The 19,280-nt window shown below is 49.1% G+C and overlaps 2 protein-coding genes across 3 annotated transcripts; one reads left to right on the top strand and one right to left on the bottom strand.

Moving 5' to 3' along the window:
* Positions 1–12,502: 12,502 nt before the first annotated feature.
* Positions 12,503–16,934, bottom strand: LOC117222570 (uncharacterized). Of its 2 annotated transcripts, XM_033474336.2 has the most exons (3): positions 16,519–16,928; positions 16,264–16,449; positions 12,503–13,889 (listed from the first exon to the last, which is right to left on the bottom strand). In XM_033474336.2, exons 1-3 carry the CDS (start codon positions 16,765–16,767, stop codon positions 13,839–13,841), a joined length of 486 nt encoding a protein of 161 aa, XP_033330227.2. In that variant the 5' UTR covers positions 16,768–16,928; the 3' UTR covers positions 12,503–13,838. The 2 variants fall into 2 exon arrangements, with proteins under 2 accessions (XP_033330227.2, XP_033330226.2); XM_033474335.2 differs by lacking the exon at positions 12,503–13,889 and having other exon boundaries at positions 14,388–16,449; positions 16,519–16,934.
* Positions 14,614–16,217, top strand: LOC117222571 (uncharacterized). The gene is made up of 2 exons (XM_033474338.2): positions 14,614–14,891; positions 15,656–16,217. The coding sequence occupies exons 1-2, from the start codon at positions 14,802–14,804 to the stop codon at positions 15,923–15,925; spliced, it is 360 nt and encodes a 119-aa protein (XP_033330229.1). The 5' UTR covers positions 14,614–14,801; the 3' UTR covers positions 15,926–16,217.
* Positions 16,935–19,280: the final 2,346 nt, after the last annotated feature.

Genomic DNA, 19,280 nt, shown 5'->3' with positions numbered 1-19,280 from the left:
ACCGGCTATTATGTTTATTAAGTTGCCGGGATTGGGCTGATTCCGCGAGGAGGAAAGGAGCGGCTCCGGTGCGGGCGGCGAGGGGTGGCCGGGAGGATGAGCCAGGAGGTGGCTGGCGCGAGGGTTGGATGGTTTAGAAGCAGGGGGTGTATTGTGCCGAGCATTGTCTGCCCCATTGTGTGACATCACGGCCCGATAACTGCCGATAAGACCGCGGCAATGCTCAGCTTGTGTGCACGTGTACGTGCGCGGCCGTTTGTGTGCTTCCAGAGAGGGGAAGAGAGAGAGTGAGAGAGAGAAGGAGGGAACAGCGGAGCCAGATACGAAAGAAATATAATGTAGGTAGAGAAGAAGCTATAGGACGGCGTCGCCCCGGGAGGAGGACGGCTGATGGAGGTCGAGTGACTTTGCGGGGCACTCGCCCCTTTATTCTTCCGATTCCTCGTTCCTCTTCCGCGGATCGAAATCGCATGCCGCCGCTAAACGCTCGTCCTTTGTGCCACCCCCGCACCCCTGCGCCCCAAGATAGGTCCGCTCCCAGCCGAGCCTTGAACTCGCCCCGACACCGCATTCACCGATACTTCCCGGTTATTGGAAAGTGGATCCGGACGCGGTTGCGTGCCAACCTGACCCGCGATTAAGTTTTCAGCCACCTTACAGCTGCTTCTCGACCCTCTTCTTCCCCGCTCCTCAGCCTTCGTCGATTGTTTTAACTGACCCGTTAGTCGCACGAGCTTTCTACCTTCAGCAGGGACTATGCGTAGCCAGGTTTCAGCTACCTTGCGGCTGGTACTGACTTTTCCTCTTCTTGTTTTTCTTCTTCCTTTTCTTCGTCTTCTTCATCTTTCTTCAGTTCGTTATCAGGCGTTAATTATTTTAACTGCTCCGTTGGTCGGACGATTCTTTTAAATTGAGTTTGACGGGCCTTATGAAGTTCTAACATTCAGGTCCAACAGAACTCTGTGTCGATCTACAGTAATGTCTCCCTTACTGACGCTCAGATTGTCCACTGAAATGGATAATTTGGGATGAGGAGATACGATTATTCGCGAGTTTTGCAGTTTATTTTTATAGTTATGAATTGTCCACAATTATAAAAATGAGCCGCAAGGGTCGAATAATCGTATCTCCTCTTCCCAAATTGTCCATTTTTCTGCACAATCTGAGCGTCAGTAAGGGAGACATTACTGTACATGGTGTTAATTCAGGTGTCGATCGGACCCGAACGAAGCCCAGTACAGGCTTGCGTCGTCTTTGGATCTGGTTCAGCAGGAGCCACCCCCAAACGATTGCTATAAATAAATTACGTTTAATGACTGTATCTAGTGTAGTTAGAAGCTGAGGATCTTTCCCGTGTTTCTTCAATCTCAGAAGAGTGACTTTAACTCTTCTAAGGGAAAAATAATTTTAATGGAAAGGAAAGAAACACGCGGATTGATCGAACTAGGAAGAAACTGCTTGGCAGGTCTAGGGAGAAATTGCTCGGTGGGACTAGGCGGAAGCTAGATCGGCGGGCCTAGGGAAAAATTGCCGGTTTGCGAATCTCGCCGATGAACAACATCCGGCATCGAAGGGTTAAACAGCGGCAGACCGGTGCGTGGCACTCGGCTCGCTCGAAATTCCCGGCAATTTCTCCAACTTCGCTGCTTAAACTCCGCCGGTCTCATTAGGACGTGATTTCTGTTCCAGGTGCTGGAGTCTCGGAGGCCCGTGGAGCGGTAAGTGGCACTTTCGCCCTTTTCATTCCAGACAGAGCCGCCGCGGGTGAGTAATCGTTTAAACCCGCGCGCCGTGGCCCGCTGGCATTAACGTCGCCGCGAGAGCCAGCGAACTGGAGAGAGAAAGAGAGTAGGAGAGAGAGAGAGAGAGAGAGAGAGATAGAGTGGCGATGAGAAGAGAGAAAAAAAAGTGTCATTGAGAACGAAGTACCCCGGTCCAGCACCCCCGCGCGTGCACCCTCCCAACCGACGTTATATTGAGCCAACAGAGAAACGCGTATTCATGGCCGCGTGGCTACCGGCCGAATATGAATAACAATCAGAAACTATAACCCCACCCTCGCGATCTATATAATGCCCGTAATATATGTATACGGTGCCCTTTACGAGCGCGGGCATTTTTATGTTAATCAGCCAATCGGAGAACCGCCGGGCACCGACTCTCTCTCTCTCTCTCTCTCTCTCTCTCTCATACTCCTCTTGCCTCAACCCCCGAGCCGACGGTCTCCAGGTTCTCCATTGTAAACAGAGAATCGTCGCGTCGAATTTGTTCCGCGACGACGCGAACCGGGGAAAGAAGGCAGGAGACAACGCGGGTCGTAAAGAAACCGAGGGTGCACGGCACCGCGATTGACCCGCGCGCCGGATGACGTTCCACGGGGGTGACTTTTTTCACCCTAATGCGAGAAAAGCCCGCGCCGATGCGGCATTATTGGCAATCGCTGCGACCAATTGATTCTCGCATTTTTCACGGGGATCCTTTTGATCAATTGGGTCTAACCCAGACCCAATTGACGCGCGCGAGCGTGTAATCCGCGACCAAGGTCGAGCCAGGCGATACGTTGATAAGCCTCGAAGGCGATAATTTAGGCTAGCAGCGTGTCGAAACGAAATCAAGTCTGGACGCTCGGCGTCGGCGAAGAAGAGAAATCTTCCGCGGAAGGGTTGCGCTCTCGAGTATGCGAAAATATAAACGAAGGCCGCGCGTTTCAGAGGCTGACAAAGCGTCTGACCACGCGGAGCCTGGGCCGGACACTTTTCATAGCCGCGGAATGAGTTTCTCGGACAACAAAACGCGATGATTCGACGCGAGTGCGAACAGACGGGCAGCATTTATGGGAACGGCGCGGCGGTGGCTGCGCTTTTCGAGGCGGTTTATTAGGGCCCGGCTGGAGAGCAGGCTTTGGGGGTCTTTGAGAGTCGAAGGCGATGGACGTTCGTCGCTCGGCGGATTGAATGGCGTCGCGAAGAAAAACTTTCGCAAGATTGAAAGATCGTCGGTCTCGCGATGCGCGTTGCGACGACTCGCGGACCCGAGGCGCGCTGAAAGGACCGTGCGGGGGGAAACGGCGGGAAGAACGTAGAAAAAGAGCAACAACGGCGGTCGGGGGGCCGTCGAGGCCCTCTCTCCTTCGCGGGCAAGGAACGTACCAAGAGAAAAGAGAGAACGTATTACGTACGAGTATAAGCAGGCATAGGCTCCGGATGAGCCACACGCGGACGCAACGGCATACAAAACTCGCTCAATACGTCATTCAGCCGAAGAATACGGTTCGTTCTCGCCATTTTGCTCCCAGAATGAGAGTTTCAAAGGGAATTAAGGATTCAAAGGCATCTTTTGCGCGGCGCGCACAAAACGGCCAGCCACGATCTTCTTTCTCGCTCCTTCTCTCTCTCTCTCTCTTTCCCTCTCATCCTCGCTCTTCTCCCCGCGATTCTCTCGCTCCTATCCTCTTCCCTCCGCCCGACCATCCTCTGTATCTACGCGATCCTCTCTCTCTGTCTTTCTTGTTCCGCGGCTCTCCCAGTCTGGGCCGCGAGAGAGCATACAACGCGCTCTCAAGACGAACGATTCGTAGCGGGCGTTGCGTGCCCGCGCCCACACGCCGAAAGAACTGAAATCCGTACAAATCGCCGGCGCATTGTGCGGAACGGGTTAACGCGAGCCGCGTCCGCTTCTATTCCGCGCGCCGAACCAGCCAGACGCCGATGAAGAAATCCGCGTGAATGCTCCTCGCCGAACAAGAGCCCGGCCTGACCACGTTTCCACGTTTCCACCACGTTCCCGCTCGGAACGGTCAGCGAAATCGCCGAACTAAGACGCGCAAGAGGAGCACGGCTGCCGGATTTTCGGCGAGCAACCTCCGCGCTTCCATCCGATAGCCTTCGATTTCGTGGCGGTCCCTTTTTCCCTCGTTACCGCTTTGCCTAATAACCCTTCTTGCCGGCAACGCCGACGATATGTCGGAAAAATTGCTAGAACGAACATGACCTTAATCGTTCGGTTCGGTGAGAGATAAGCTGATCCCGATCCAAAGACGATTCACGCTGCGCTAACTTTCCGCTTGATCCGCGTTTGACCCGGGTTTCGTCTAAATCGGATGGGCTATCGGATTATTAGGTATTCTAAATCTTCGGTTAGGTTTATTAGGATGGATCGACGCTAGAATTGCCTTAAGTACGAATTGATTTTGCGATGATCTGGGCTTGAATCGAGCATGATGGATACTTCGATGGACTGCTTTTAATCGTGTCTAGATTTCTGTTCGTTTCGCCTAACCTTGAGTTGGGTAGCTAAATTGATAGTTCATAGTGTTATAATAATATAATATAATATATAATAATATAATAATATATATAATAATATAATATTATATATATTAAAATATCGCATCATTTCATAGAATGCCTGAACTTGGCTTCAGACATGTACACTGCTAGCCTAAGTTAGCCTATATATATAGTCTAATAAGATTTGCGTTTTGCTCGCTTAAGAGATTATCTAACAATTTCCAGGATCTGTTAATCCTTTACAGTGGTAACTCTGAGTGATGAGCATGAGGCGTTGCTAAAAGTTGTTACAACTCGTTCCAAAATAATGTTTACATTATCAAACTTCTTTATACTTAAATAACTCTTAAAAGTGTAACTATTGCATGAACCCAATCAGTCGTACGATATGGGAATATTGTAGATAAGAAAAGCTATGTTGCATTCATAGTTAAAATAGCCTCGAGTGGAAAGGGTTAAGGATCGGCCGGGTGATATTAAAATTTCGAAACGGCAGGTCGATAGTTTCGGGTCGACTGGCCGCCGTAGGATCCAAAGGCAGTCAAAGATTGCGATTCCGTCGCGATTACCTGTCCGAGCCCCGTAATTACCCTCGTTATGCGGCCGCCCGGATGAAAGGAGGGTTTGCTGGATGGCGCGGGGGTGGCAGGAGCGGGGCTAGACGGCGGGAAGGGCGCCGGATCCGAAACTGACGGGAAGGGTGGGTGATCTTGTGGACTTAATCGGGCATCGGTGCTTACCTTCGCGAACAATTGACGTCTGACTTTGACGCGGCCTCTGACACTTTCTCCTGATTCTCTTTCCTTCCCGTTCGTTCTTTTGTTCGCCGGAAGAATCGGCGGATCGGGAGGCCGAATCGAGTCGGGTCTCTCTCGGCCGATCGATCGATGACGCTTCCTCGCCGATGAGATTTCGCGAATCAAGGAAAAATATATTTATTTACTTATTTATATGGCAACAACGTGCCAAATGCCCTCTTAATTCCTCGACAAAAATTCAACAGTCAGTAATGTCCATAACAGAAATTACGCCACGTACATTAATTAAAAATCTTGAATATCTAAAGGTTGAACATCAAATTGTACAGGAAGCCACAATACTGCGAACATGCAATATAGTAAGAATCATGCTGCATAGCAGAACCATTCGATAGAAAAATTACATAACAAAACGCTGCAGCAAAAATGCTGAGAAGCAAGATAATAGTGGTAATAATAAAATAATAATGGAATGGAAACAATGAATATATTTGCTCATAGAACAAGTGTTAAGAACAGGAACCGAAGCAAGAAGTAGCAGGCCTCCCATGGAGCATGATTAAAATATAGAACAGAAACTGAAACATCGTTGCTTCTGATAACATCGTTGCCGGTCCGTGAACTTTTTAAACTGGATCCCGCAGTTGGAACAGTGGGATCTTACGTTTCTCCCGGTTATGAAACGGGAAAGACGATTCCAGAGGAGCTCAGGGCGTTTCGAAGACACCGCCTCTTGCCAAGAAAAGATCTAAGGTTTTAGCAACCGGGTCGGGCGCGCTCCCTTTCTTTATTTCCGACGGTGCTCCACAATTGCTCTTCTGGACGCTGAATGTTAAATACAAAAGATGCTCCGTGAAAGCACTGCCGCATAGATCACGGGATAGGTTTTTGCGCCCGGGACCATTCTACTTAGACAGTGACGTATAAAGGTTCTCTCTCTCTCTCTCTCTCTCTCTCTCTCTCTCTCTCTCTTCTGTTTCATTTTTGTCCATTATCGTCGCGGTATTTTCTTCGATCCTCGCGCGAAGGTTCCCCTAAACTCCGTGACCCCGAAGTCAACGCAATTGTCGTATGCACGGAACGATACCACGCGAGAGGGCCAAATAAAATTATCTCACACGAAGTACAGTAATGTCTCCCTTACTGACGCTCAGATTGTCCACTAAATTGGATAATTTGGGAAGAGGAGATGCGATTATTCGAGCTTGGCGGTTTGTTTTTATAGTCACGAATTGTCAACGATTATAGAAACGAGCTGCAAGGCGCGAATAATCGTGTCTCCTCTTCCCAAATTATCCAATTTAGTGGACAATCTGAGCGTGAATTAGGGAGACATTACGGTATATACAGCGTATGCTGTACGCAGTAATCTTGTAGCGTATGTTTAACATTTACAAAAAATCGATCTACACTGGCACCCCAATCTACCAGGAAATCCATCCTGCTAGTCTCAGTAACTGGTCCAAAATTTTCTTATCAACCAGTTACTGAGTGAAAAAAATTCATTTTAGTGTTCTCTAGAGATGAAGTTTTGACATGCCCTCAGACTCCCAAAAATTCGGAAAATGAATTCCACTAGTCTCAGTAACTGGTCCACCTAAGTCGATAGCAAAATTTTGGACCAGTTACTGAGACTAGTAGGATGGATTTCCTGATAGATTGGGATGCCAGTGTAGATCGATTTTTTGTAAATGTTACAAGATTACTGTGTGCAGCATACGCTATATATACATATAACTATAAAAATAATATTATATATTATATATTATATATTATATATATATTTTTATAACTATAAAAATAAACCGCAAGGCTCGAATAATCGTATCTCCTCTTCCCATATTGTCCATTTTCGTGATCAATCTGGTCGTCAATTAGAGAGACATTACTGTAGCCGTCTCCGTTTCCGGGATAAGCGAAGCAGCTTTTTCGATAAGTAGAAATGGTCTGCCATGATCAGACACTGGGAGCATTCAACCTTTGTTATCTCGAAAATAGTAGCTCCTATCAAAAAATGTTATTCCACGTCTCCAGTCTATTTTTGCTGGCTGGATCAGCCCTTAGACAATTTTCGGCTCTCGCGTGTCATCCTGCGAGACAGCCGTTCTTAAAGGCGTAGCAAGCTTAGCCCAGCGACTTCGATTAACATCGCGAAATCAAGCAAGTGGATTAACTTTCCGGCATTCTGTATGACAGTCGACCCGCGCAAAGGTCGACGCAAGGTCTTCGAAAGGGGAACAGTGCTCTATCACAGTGCTCGTTGCTAAACAGTGCTCAACAGTGCTCAGATGATCCGCCCGGCCTGTCATAACGGGGTTCGACGGATCGGTGGCCAGGCGACGAGCACCTCCCTGGTTAACAGGTTAACGAGAGAGAGCCTGAGGAACCGTGGTGGAGGATCGAGCGTCGCGTTTCGGTGGCAGGAGGCTCGCACATTATCGGCGGGCCGCGCGTTTCCCCGCGGATACAATTTCCCCAACACAATTTTCTTTTCAGTCGCCCGAGCGAATCTAGCTCGGCCTCGTCGGTGGGTGGCAAATGGCGAAACGAGGGGGGTGGGAGGGCGGGCGAGAAAGAGAAAGAGTTAGCTTTGACGGAGGAAGGAGGGTGCTCTCGGCGGGGCCGCGCGGGGAGGAGAAGAGGAACAGGGGGGCAGAGCAGAGCGCAGCCCATATTCGTGCATTGTGGCACGTTCCATCGCGTTCTCAACTGAACTGAACTCGACTCAACAGTGGAGGACACAATGGGCGGTATGAATAAGTATAACAGACAGACACCGGTACAGACAGACACAGGTAGCTCAGGCCGCAGTATGTGAATGAGGAACCCATTTGATAACACGCCTCCACAGCCACCCAGGTCCATTGTGTCGCTTCCTATTCAGCTGCTCTATGCCCTCTTCTCCTCCTATCCCCTCCCCGCCTCCTTCTACACCCCCACCGTTCCTCCTGCTACTTCCTCACCCCCTTCGAGCGCTATCTTTCTCTCCCCTCCAACCCTCTGTCCTGGCAGCTCGCGCCGATATCGCCGTGGAAATCTTATCCTGTCTCCATAGGCTGCACCTGTGCGCGTGAAAAACTGTCCGAGCCGACGTCCTTGTCTTCCCCTCCGCCCCTGCTTCCGTGCCTGTGGGTCTCTGTCATCGGAACTGTCCAAGACAGGTGAAACCTCGCGCTCTCGCGTTCTTCTCGCGAGACATCGCACTCGCGTATCGCTGTCTGCGATTTCACCAATCTCAACGAAGTATCTTCTTCGAGCGTAATCTTCTGAGAAAACTACCTGGTCCACGATCATGGCAGTCCCCGACCTTCCAATTTAGGACCGCGGTTCCTAGTATTTATTAGATTCCTCGCGAGACTACGGCACCGATGGAAAAAAATTGCTGTCTGTATTTTTAATAATCCGACCCACTTTGGCCCGAATGCTTCCGAGAAAACTACTCGCTTATGGTCCCATCTCGATGGCCGGGGACCTAGCCCAGCTGGTTCGCTGATGGAGAGCACGATGAAAAGGGGGTTGATAGCGCGATGTACAGGGTGAATGCAATTTTTATCTGTCCCTCGGTTAGTCGCGTTATTACTTCGGCCATCGCGGCGAGCTTTACGACCTTGTTCGGAGGCAGATTGGCCGGGATAAATCCTTTGGCAGATGGCAAGGCGGTCCCCTAAGAATTTTCATCACTTTTTACCGCTGCGATTCGCGTTACCCGTTTCGCGCGATACGTACGAGTAACCTGAATGGACGGTTCGTTTGACGTCCCGTCGTTCTCCTCTCGCCGGGATCGCTTTGGTCCCCGTCGGGCCGGAGCGCGCCGCGCCGGTGCCATGGACCGATTCGCAAAAGCGGGAGCGAAGCGCGCGGATCGGCGCGGCGGCCAGTCACGGCGAATATTTATCCAAATTGAATATTCACGGTGGAACCGGACACGGGGATTCGCGTTGAAAGCGAGTTTCCCGGGCGCGTCGCCGGTCCGAATCGATTCGCCGGTCAATACCGATCGGATTCGGGCCGAGCCGGGCCGGGCCAGGCGCACCAGGCCCGCCAACAATGCTCCGATTTTCGGGATCTCGGTAGCATAAATAGCAAATAGCGAAGGTCCTGCGGGCGTGTGGTGTTCCCGTGGACCGGCGAAACGCGAGCTATCCATCGATCTCTCCATCTCTCTCTCTCCCTCTCTCCGACTCTGTCTCTCTCTCCCTCTCTCTCTCTCGGTCTCTCTCGCTCTCGCTCTGGTGTTCTCTCGGAGCTGGCTGGGTACGTACGTGTACGTTGTACACCGAGTACCGACAACAATGAGGCAGAGACAAAGGCCAGGTACAATGCTGATGTTGAACTCGACTGATTTCGACGATTTTTGGCCTTTGCATGTGCATCGCGCGTTACTCGACAATGATTCCCGCATACGTAATCATCGGTATGGGCAGGGAAGGCTGGCTGGTACACTCGCGGTACAGTGGCTCTCACGCGCGCCCTCTTTTTCCCTCCTCGCATCGGGCTTCGGGCTTCGGGCTTCGGGCTCGTCCGCATCGCACACGGCACACAGGCTCGCCGACGTCCCGTCCCGTCCCGTCCCGTTTCGTTTCGTTCCCAACCCGGCCCGTCCCGTCCCTCCGGCGTCCCTCCGGCGTCTCCCCCCCGCCCCGCCGACCGTGTCCATCCGGGGGCTTTTCAATGCTTCTCTAACGCACAATGACGCCGCGCCATCGCGATTCCGCGAGCCGTTTATCGGTTTAAATACCAGCACAGGCCGGATAATAATAATTGTAAGCGATAGCCGATTTATGCCCGCAAACCAGCCGTGCTCCTAGCCACCGCCGCCCGCCCCCTGCCGACCCCGCCCCCCGACTCTACAATGTATCTAATCAATGGCAGTTAATGCCAAAGCGACGCGGCTATTTAAATGTGAAACTGATAATTACGCGGGCCCCGGCGCTTAATATTCTCGCCGAACCTGGATTCGAGATCGTCGGACACTCGATCAAGATCCTGTTTCGCGGCATCGCGACCGTGTCGCGGTTCTCCCGGTCTCTCGCTGTCTGTCATCTGTCATCCGTCGACGTCTTCGATCCAGGATTTCTTCGATCCTACTGTAAATCTCCCACGGTTCAGGAAACTTTCCGAGGCAATGGCGTTGTCCACGGTCAGTGGAATTGACGAGCAAGATAGAGATCATCGTGTCTTCTAGGATCACGCGATAGGAAGACTGTAAATGTAGCCTGGACACACTTTATCGAAAAGAAACGTTGCTTCAACGAATCGCTTCGTAATCGCTCTAAATTAAGAGAAATTGATGGAGCTGTTCTATTACGTGTTTTCGATTTAACAGTCTTCTTTTCTATAACTTTTAACACGTAAAGAGGAGATACGATTATTCGAGCCTTGCACCTTGTTTTCATAATTGTTGGCTCGAATAATCGTATCTCCTCTTCCCGAATCGTCTATTATCGTTCACAAGTTGAAGGAAAATTAGGGAGAATTTACTGCAATTAGCTAGGTTGATCTGTAGCTTTCATCGTGGAGTTTTTAAGCAATAACGTAGGACTTGCCCGTAGGCAAGACTTGGCCCGATTCGAGCCAACAATTATGAAAACGAGGCGCAAGGCTCGAATAATCGTATCTCCTCTTCCCAAATCGTCCATTTTTGTTCTCCAAGCTGAAGGAAAATTTGCCAGAATTTACCGCAAGCGTTAACAGCGAGTGACCCATGTCTACATCACCCTGTCCTCCCAGAAAGCATCAACCATTGCACGGAAACTCCATGGAAGCTGGAACAACGTCCTTGCTTCCAAAGAGATCGGTGAATCGTTCCCACGTAAATCCAAAAGATTGAAGCGCTTCTGGCCTGGAACTCGCGATCAGGTTTGCCGCCTGTCTGTTAACCCGTTAAGTCAGAGCCGGCGGCTTTTCGATTCGTCGGAACAGCGTCCGTTTTTCCGATTACCTAACCATCGTTCATCATCCCTCTCCCCGGATAGCTGGAACGATCACGGACGTCCGTGAGGCATCACGTTCTCCGATCCCAATCGCGGAGTCATCATCGAAACGATTTCGTCTCATCCATACCGGATGAGCGACGGGTGTCGGCCGGTCCTCGGCTCGCAGCTTACCTCCTTTCTTTCGCCGATGGTTTTTCGAGGATCGCGAGCGAGGGGGGCCGATCGATTGAGCACCCCTGACCGCACCTGAATAGATACATTGTGCCGGGGCAGCCTATTGACGGCCGATTGTTCCCTCAACAATAACAACAATATCTGAATAGTCGTCGTGCACATCTCTCGCGCGTTGCACGCACCCACGCGCGTACCAGCGCACGCACTCGCTCGCGTGCATGCGTACACCCTGCCGCGCGCCCGCCAACCCCGCCCGCGCCCCGCCGAACCCCTTCACACGTTCGGCTCTTTGCGCGATCGCACGTAAACCTTCGCGGGGAATCTCGTGCTCCTCACCCCACCCCCGATGAATATTGGGTCAGCTTCTGCGTCAATCGGGCGAGCCATCTTGCCGCTAACTTTTCGATCGTGCTAATTAGCGGCACAATTTATGCCCGGCACCAACGATTCACCCCTTTCGTAAACATTTTGGTATTTCGCGTTACAAACGGTACGCCGTGATTTCATACTCGATCTGTTAATTAAGCTTGTCGATTCGGTCCTTACGCGGAGTGCCGATCACTGTCAGTTATTGTTTCGGTAAATAATCGGAATTTATTATTTATAATTTCATATTTTCGAATTAGTAAGCGCGAACAAATCGACGTTGGAACGTTGCAAACTAGACGAGTTGATTGAGGATTACACGAATTTTGAAATAATTGTGCTTGGACGCGTATTAATGGCGACTTGTTCAGCGTCGTTTAATTGCCACCATTATTCGCTTCGTTGCTGAACACTTCATCTACCTCGTGGCGATCAACATTTTCTAGTTTTTTAGTCACTTTTAGTCGTTGATAGGTTTATCAGAGTTCAGCGCCGAGAGTAGACAGATAAAATTCCGAAGAGAGAGAGAGAGAGCAAGTACAATAATGTCTCCCTTATTGACGCGTAGATTGCGCACAAAAATTGGACAATTTGGGAAGAGGAGATACGATTAATTTGAGTCTTCTGCCTCGTTTTATAGTTACGAATTATCAACTGTAAAAACGAGCTGCAAGGACTCGAATAATCGTATCTCCTCTTCGCAAATTGTCCATTTTCGTGCAGAATCTGATCGTCAATTAGAGAGACATTACCGTACCTACATGGATTTGTAGGATCGTCGCTGGAGAATCGTTGGTTGCCACGACAGTTTGGAAGACGAAGTCGCGCCGTATCGTTTCATCATAGTGAAAGGACAGCGGGTAGAGATAATCGGCGGTGTGCATCGTCGTGCCGAGATGATACATCGATCGTCGGCTGATGAATGAAAATCCTATGCTTAATGGGCATCAGTGAAATAATTGAGCGTAACGCGGTCGCGCCCCGTTGTAAAATATTGTTTATTACCCCGCTTATAAACAATGGTCAGTAAAGACTCTGGCCGGAATGGCTTCGGCGCGATTATTACAATACTCCGGCGAGCGCGCGCGTTACATTTATCGTGAAAATGTATTAAGCCAATTATAATTATAGCGCGACGGTCGATCCCGCGTAATATTATAATAGGTCGCGCGTTGCGTCGTCGCGCACAAAGCGGCGGTGTTTAATGGAACGCGGCCCGCGATAATTCGATTCCGCGTGAAAAAGAAGAGCCACGAGGAAGCGGACGGAAGAGAATAGAGAGTCTCACCCGGCTGGGAATTACGAACTTGACGTCGATTAATGGATTATTATCGACGGGTGCGCCGTGGCGCCGCGTCGCGTCGCGTCGCGCCGAGGAGCCTCGTCGAAAGGGAAACGCGGACGGCACGTCGAGCGATTCTTTCGTCTTCGAGCGTCTCCGTGGGAGTCTCGTTGATCTTCCGGCGTGAAACGTCTCGACGAAGATCGCCCGGAGACGCTCCTTAATCATCTTACTTATGTACAAACACGAACCTTCGGCAACGTATAGACGGCACGGAATCGGCCCTTACGTTTTGTGCAACTGCTTATCTCGGCTATACAACGATCTTTGGAATCGCCCGACGGTACACGCGACATGTGTTTCACATTTGGATAATACACCAAGAAACATTCGTTCGAGCGGCTCGCTGCGTATGCACGGGTTGCATAGCGTGGCGGCTCCTCGATATATAGGCAATATACAATAGAAAGAAAAAATATATATACACAGAGCGCGCGGAGAGATTGAAAGAACGTAAAAAGGAAAAACAAACATCGCGGCCCGTAAACCGGCTATCCGATACGGTCGGCAAACGATGTAATCGTCAGATACGGGATTAATGTCGAGCGAAACGGGCGCATCATCGGCGAACAAAAATCGGGAAATTTTTATAAACGAATCCGCGTCGATTGTATCCGACGATCAATCATCCAGTCAGCGCGATACCGGCGCACAGAGTGAAAAAAAAAAAGAGAAATAGTGTGTCTTGCGTACAAACTCGTCATGTCACGCCTACAAAACGCTTCGCGCTCGTTCGTTCGTTCGTTCGTTCGTTTCGCATCATAAATTAGTACGGTGTTTTTTTTTCTTTCGCGCGAGCGAATTCTCACGTTCCGTCGAGAAACGCGCCTATACACATCGCTGACGTTCTCCGAGACGTTTTGTTTCGTCTCGCGGATATATGTTCTCGAGCCGGCTGCCGCTTTCTCATGACTATCACAGTTTGTTGCCCGCGACGTCTTCCGATACGTCGGCGATCCACGCGTCGACCACGTTAAAACAGGTACGGCGAGGGTTCGCTGAAACCGCAGTCGGTGCAATTCCTCTGCAACAGAAATGTTCGTCCGCATATGCAGCTGCAAGCATATCTCCTACGCGATTGAAATTTCCAAGGACCATCGCAAATCGCGAGCATAAGTTACCCCTCGAATTTCTGTAATTTTTGGCTGAGTTAACGATTCCGATTTAGCGATATCTCGAAATGATTTAGAATCTTCCACTAGTTACAAACGATGCCGTTTTAAAGCTTACTCTTCGAGCGTTAATTCGAGTCTAATTAAATTAAAAAATTGCTACGGGAATCCTATCTAAAATTGATTTCAAGTTTTCCTTTGAAATCGAGTCATTTTACTCCGATTTTGGGATCTGAATTTTTCGATTTCTCGAAGTGATTTTCTGATTATTTTCGAAATTAATCTACGCTGTCTTAAAGCGGACACTTTCAGCTTTAATTTAAGCTAAGTTGCACTCGAAAGGTCCAACGGGAATACATTTTCCAATAAACTTGAATTATCTGTTTGAAATCAAATGATTTGCCTCGGGATTATGGATCTGGATGTTTTATTTTTCCAAAGTCGTCTACAACTTTCTTTTAAATCAAAATAAACTTACAGAAAAGTACGCACTTCAAGGTTTAATTTGAGTCAACAGAGGTTCAAAAATTCCTGCGAGAAAGCATCACGATATCAATTTGATTTGACCGCGAAACCACGCCTTCTACGATTTCGTTTATTCCACAACAAATTTTCGCTGCGAACGTCTATCGCGATGATTTTGTTCGCGATGTTTTAGAATCGCCCCAAATGACAGAGTTTTGACAGAATCTTGGCAGCAGAGAGGGAATGATCGAATTCCTCAATCTCAGCAGGATTCACGAGCGTCTGTTTCACAGATATTCTCTATAGTTCGTCGGTAATTGATTTTGGCAAGTCGTGGAGCTGGTGGAGACAAATTAACCATGCAGAATTATTTGACGACTCGGTACCGTCAGGTTCACGACAAAATCAAGGACGTCAGGATATCGAGCCTCAAGAACAAACTTCCGAAAGTGCGTGTCGACAAAATCGTATATTTCATTCCCAAAAACCTATTCTTCAGTATTCAGATTCTATACTTCGATCTTGAAATTCCATACTTCAATTCTGAATTCTACACTTCGAGTCTAAAATTCCACATTTCATTTCTAAAATTCCACACTTCAGTTCTAAAATTCCACACTTCAATTCTAAAATTCTATTCTTCAATTCTAAAATTCTATTTTTCACTTATAAAATTCTATACTTTAATTTAAAAATTCTATTCTTTAATTCTAAAATTCTGTTCTTTTCAGTTACAAAACTCCACACTTCAATTCTAAAATTCTATTCTTCAATTCTAAAATTCTATTTTTCACTTATAAAATTCTATACTTTAATTTAAAAATTCTATTCTTTAATTCTAAAATTCTGTTCTTTTCAGTTACAAAACTCCACACTTCAATTTTAAAATTCTATTCTTCAATTCTAAAATTCTATCCTTCAGTTATAACATTCTACACTTCAATTCTAAGATTCTATTCTTCAATTCTAAAATTCTATATCCTTCAGTTATAAAATTTCCCACTTCAATTCCAAAATTCTATTCTTTAGTTCTAAAATTCCACACTACATTTCTAAAATTCCACACTTCAATTCTAAAACTCTATCCTCCAATTCTAAAATTCTATTCTTCAGTTCTAAAATCCCATACTTCATATTCCCCCGGAATAAAATTCCTTCACGTTCAAAAGATTCAAGCGATCCGTGCCATCATAAAATTCGTCTGGTTTCTCAGAACATGAGAATGGTGTCCTTGCTGGAACACATACCAACGCAGTCGATGGTAACCAAGCTCTCGCTGGTCGGCACGAGAATCACCCAGCTTCCCTATTTCCCGAAATCCCTGAACGTGAAGTATTGGACCATCGGCCTGATCGTCTCTCTGCCCGTATTCTATCAATTCCAAACGATGGCGAGCCCGACCAACTTAACGACTCTCCAAACGAAGCAGGCGAGCATCGGCACAGAAGAAACCACCGAGGGGAGCACCGCGGGTACCGAATGATTCGAGCGGAAACGTTCCCGAGAAGACACACTCGATGCTTCCTTTGAGCTGCTCTCGGCGCGGCAGAAAGATGCGCGAGTGATTCACGCTCGGTTGTCGGGACACCGGAAAATTCGGTTCTAAATCGAACGGAATAATGTCGCGTCTCGAAACTATTACCACCTTGATAGGACCTCTCCGAAGGGGTCTCCGATCTAATTAATACTCAACAAAGTCTCGATGTCCCGCGCGTCCGAATATACGTCTGTCCTGTGTTTCCAATGTCGCAAAAATAAAATGGCTGTCCCTCGAATTCGTCTAAATTCAGGGTGGTGGTCGGTTAGGAGCGTGGTGCTCACCTTGGGGTACTCCTCCATTAATCCATACTCGCCGAGCCGATAGAACACCGATCGGTTCTCCATGAAGCTCTTGAAGTCGCATTTTGGCGTCGTCGGGACCCTCATCTGCCAGAACGGTTCTCTGATGTTCGCCCCTAGGTTCAGTATGTCCCGGTCTTTGTAGTATATGTGGACCGGTTGATTATCCTAGGGAAAAGAGCGACGGTTAACCCGGATGACGAACAGTTTGAATTCGATCGATTCGCCAACTACCACCTCTTTCTCTTTCGTAGCTTCCTCCTCGGGCGTGTCCGGCCTGCTGGAAACCGGCGTTTCTTCCGGTGTCGTCGATTCGATAGAAGGTACCAGGCTGCAGATTCCACTCGATTCGCTTCCGGTGCTAGGCGAGATCGGCCTGCGGCCAGTCAAAACTCTCAGACCTTGCTCGTAGAGGAGTCTCGTCCCTAACGCGCAAAACTGATCGGCGTCCAGACCGGACAACGGCAGGGCTAACGATAATGCCATAATCGGACGATCTTCTTGGTTAAATTTGCTAAACGCCTTCGGCTTCGTAGTATGTATCGCGATCTCTTTGTTCACGTCGCTTGTATCGAGATCTGTGCTTCGATGATCCAACGGAGACCGTTACAACGTCGAACGACAACTAATCTGTTTGGTGTTCCCTCGCGACACCGGCGCGATCTCGTCTCGCTTTGTTTCTTGTGTACCGCGATCGTGTTTGTACGTAAACACGACCTTGATTCGAATTTCGATCTTCGAATACGATTTAATCGCTCCGACGATTAGCGAGAAACGATCGCGCTGTCCTCGGCCAGCGAATGTTAAGGAAAATAAGAGAAAATTCGTCTTTAACTAATCGATTGCTTTTGCTCGATCGAACGTACTTTGATATCGTACCGTGATCGTTCAGGCTTCTTTCTAGTCGTTAAACTAGCAAATTGCTCCGATCGATTCGACGCAGGGAATTATTTAACAAAATATTTGAACGTCGATTCGACGATAACCCGCGGCGAAGGGATTCAGATCTTACCGACGATGATCCATGATCCGCTGTCGGTAAAATCGTGCCGTGCTCCGTTGTTACCTTCTGCTCGTTCCGAGAAGCTGCAGGGAACGATCGAACCAGCTGCGAGCTGCAGAGTTCTTCTGTAACGACCGTTGCATTCTAGCAGAGGCATTTGAACTCGTTCCATCGACGTTATTTCTGGGATTTATTGAAATATTCTGGTTCTGTCTCGCAATATTTTGCATATATTTTAGTTCGTCGGCGTTTCTAACGTTTCTACACTTTAAAAAAGCGATTGTACTTATTCCACGTCGCGTTCGCAGTCTCTGCTGTTGGTAGAGCAGGGCTGCTCAGTATCGATCGGTCCAGCAGCTGGGAGACGTTGCTCGACCCGCCATCCAGAGGGCCAACGATCCAACAAGCTTTCTCGCAAGTGCTCGGCACCCTTTCGGTTAGTATATAAGGAAGATCCGAACGTTCTATCTCCGTGGTCCGGGGCTACTCAGGGATGTCAACCAAAAGAGCACCTGTTCCAGAGTTTCCCTTCCCAGCAGATGTATGGCGTCAAGGTTTCCTGAAGGGGGGGTATGTTTCCCTCCGGAAGGTTCTCTGAAGGAGGGGGGTGTTCTCTCGGCTTGAAGAAGAGAGAGTTCTCTCCGCAATCAGGCCCACCCTTTCCGCAACTAAATGGGATGGAGACAAAAAACGGCGACAGGTACCCTGAGGGTGGAGGGGGGTCCACACTCCGTAGGAATTTAAAAGGAGTCTCCTCCGGAATCAGGACTTCGAATTTTCACTTCTGATATACGGAAAATTGTTGCAGCTTCTCCTAGTAGTGGGGACCCATCTCGTCGTTCCCATGAATAAGCCGCTAACAGGAGTGAGGCCTATGAGAAAAAACCATTCTCATCCCGAGCTCCACCCAAAAACCATCTCTCAGCGCAACAATTCTTCCCTCGCATCGTGTAAAATTACATCTCGGGAGTTTTCTGTCCCTGCCCGTCGCCTCATGCAAAAACTCGCGTGTTATAACCCCGCACCGCAGCAAGCAAACCGAGGAACTTCAAAGTTAAAAATCTGGCGTTCTTTACTGTAGTAGCAATGCAGTGATGACCACTCTTTTGCAAACTGTTATTTCTTGCGCGAAATTTTGCGTACATTCTTCGCCACGCTTTTTCAGCTCCCCGTACAGCTCGTCAATTAAATCGCTGAAGCAAGAATATATTTTGTCTTCCGGTGTTTCAAACGTCGTCAATTTCGCTGTGCCAATAATTGCCGCATTATTTCGAATACCGTTCCGTACACGCGACTCGACGCATTCGTCGGAACGATTTCCCTGCAAGGAAAGGGAAGCTCGCTCCTCGACGGGGGTGGTGGCACTTGCCCCCGAAACTAACGAACAAACCACCTCGAGGAGAGAGAGAGCTGCCACGAGTTCCAGATTCGTCGAGAACGGTGTGTCGTCGTGATCGGGTGGGTTGCCCGTCGAAAAATACGTTGCCACCGAAATGGAAGTAGCATCGAAGACAGTGGCTCGTTGGCCTCGCAATTATGGCGTACTCGTTCGCAGGCTGACCGCGTATACCGGGTGTCCGATTCGCGTTCCCGAGGCTCGGCGACCCATCCGGTGGCCCTAGCAACGCACATGCGCCCTTCTTGGACTCTCGTCTCTCCAGTTTCTCTCTCCGGATGGTTGGGGATTGGCCCGGAGTAACACCCCCTCATAATGGGTTCACCCGTCCGCGCTGAGCGCGGGAGAGCGGCCTGCAGAGAGAACGGGAGAGACGAGACGAGGCCGGGAGAGGGAGCGAGACGAGGCTGGGAGCAGGAGCGAAGCTGGAGCAACAGAGAGGCTCGAGGAGGGGCGAGCGAGAGGATGAAAGACCGGGTGAGACGGGAGGGAAGAGGGCAACGGAAGCCATATTGATTTCCCTATGTTTCCCCGTATTGTTACTATAGCGCCCGGTGAGGGCGCGAGGAGAAGGCTGGTACCACCCTCGTCAACCATCCC

The sequence above is a fragment of the Megalopta genalis genome, chromosome 4 (assembly GCF_051020955.1).
Source record: "Megalopta genalis isolate 19385.01 chromosome 4, iyMegGena1_principal, whole genome shotgun sequence".
Taxonomy (NCBI): Eukaryota; Metazoa; Arthropoda; class Insecta; order Hymenoptera; family Halictidae; genus Megalopta; species Megalopta genalis.
The sequence above is the reverse complement of the archived record's forward strand: the minus strand, read 5'-3'. Positions and strand labels throughout refer to the sequence as shown.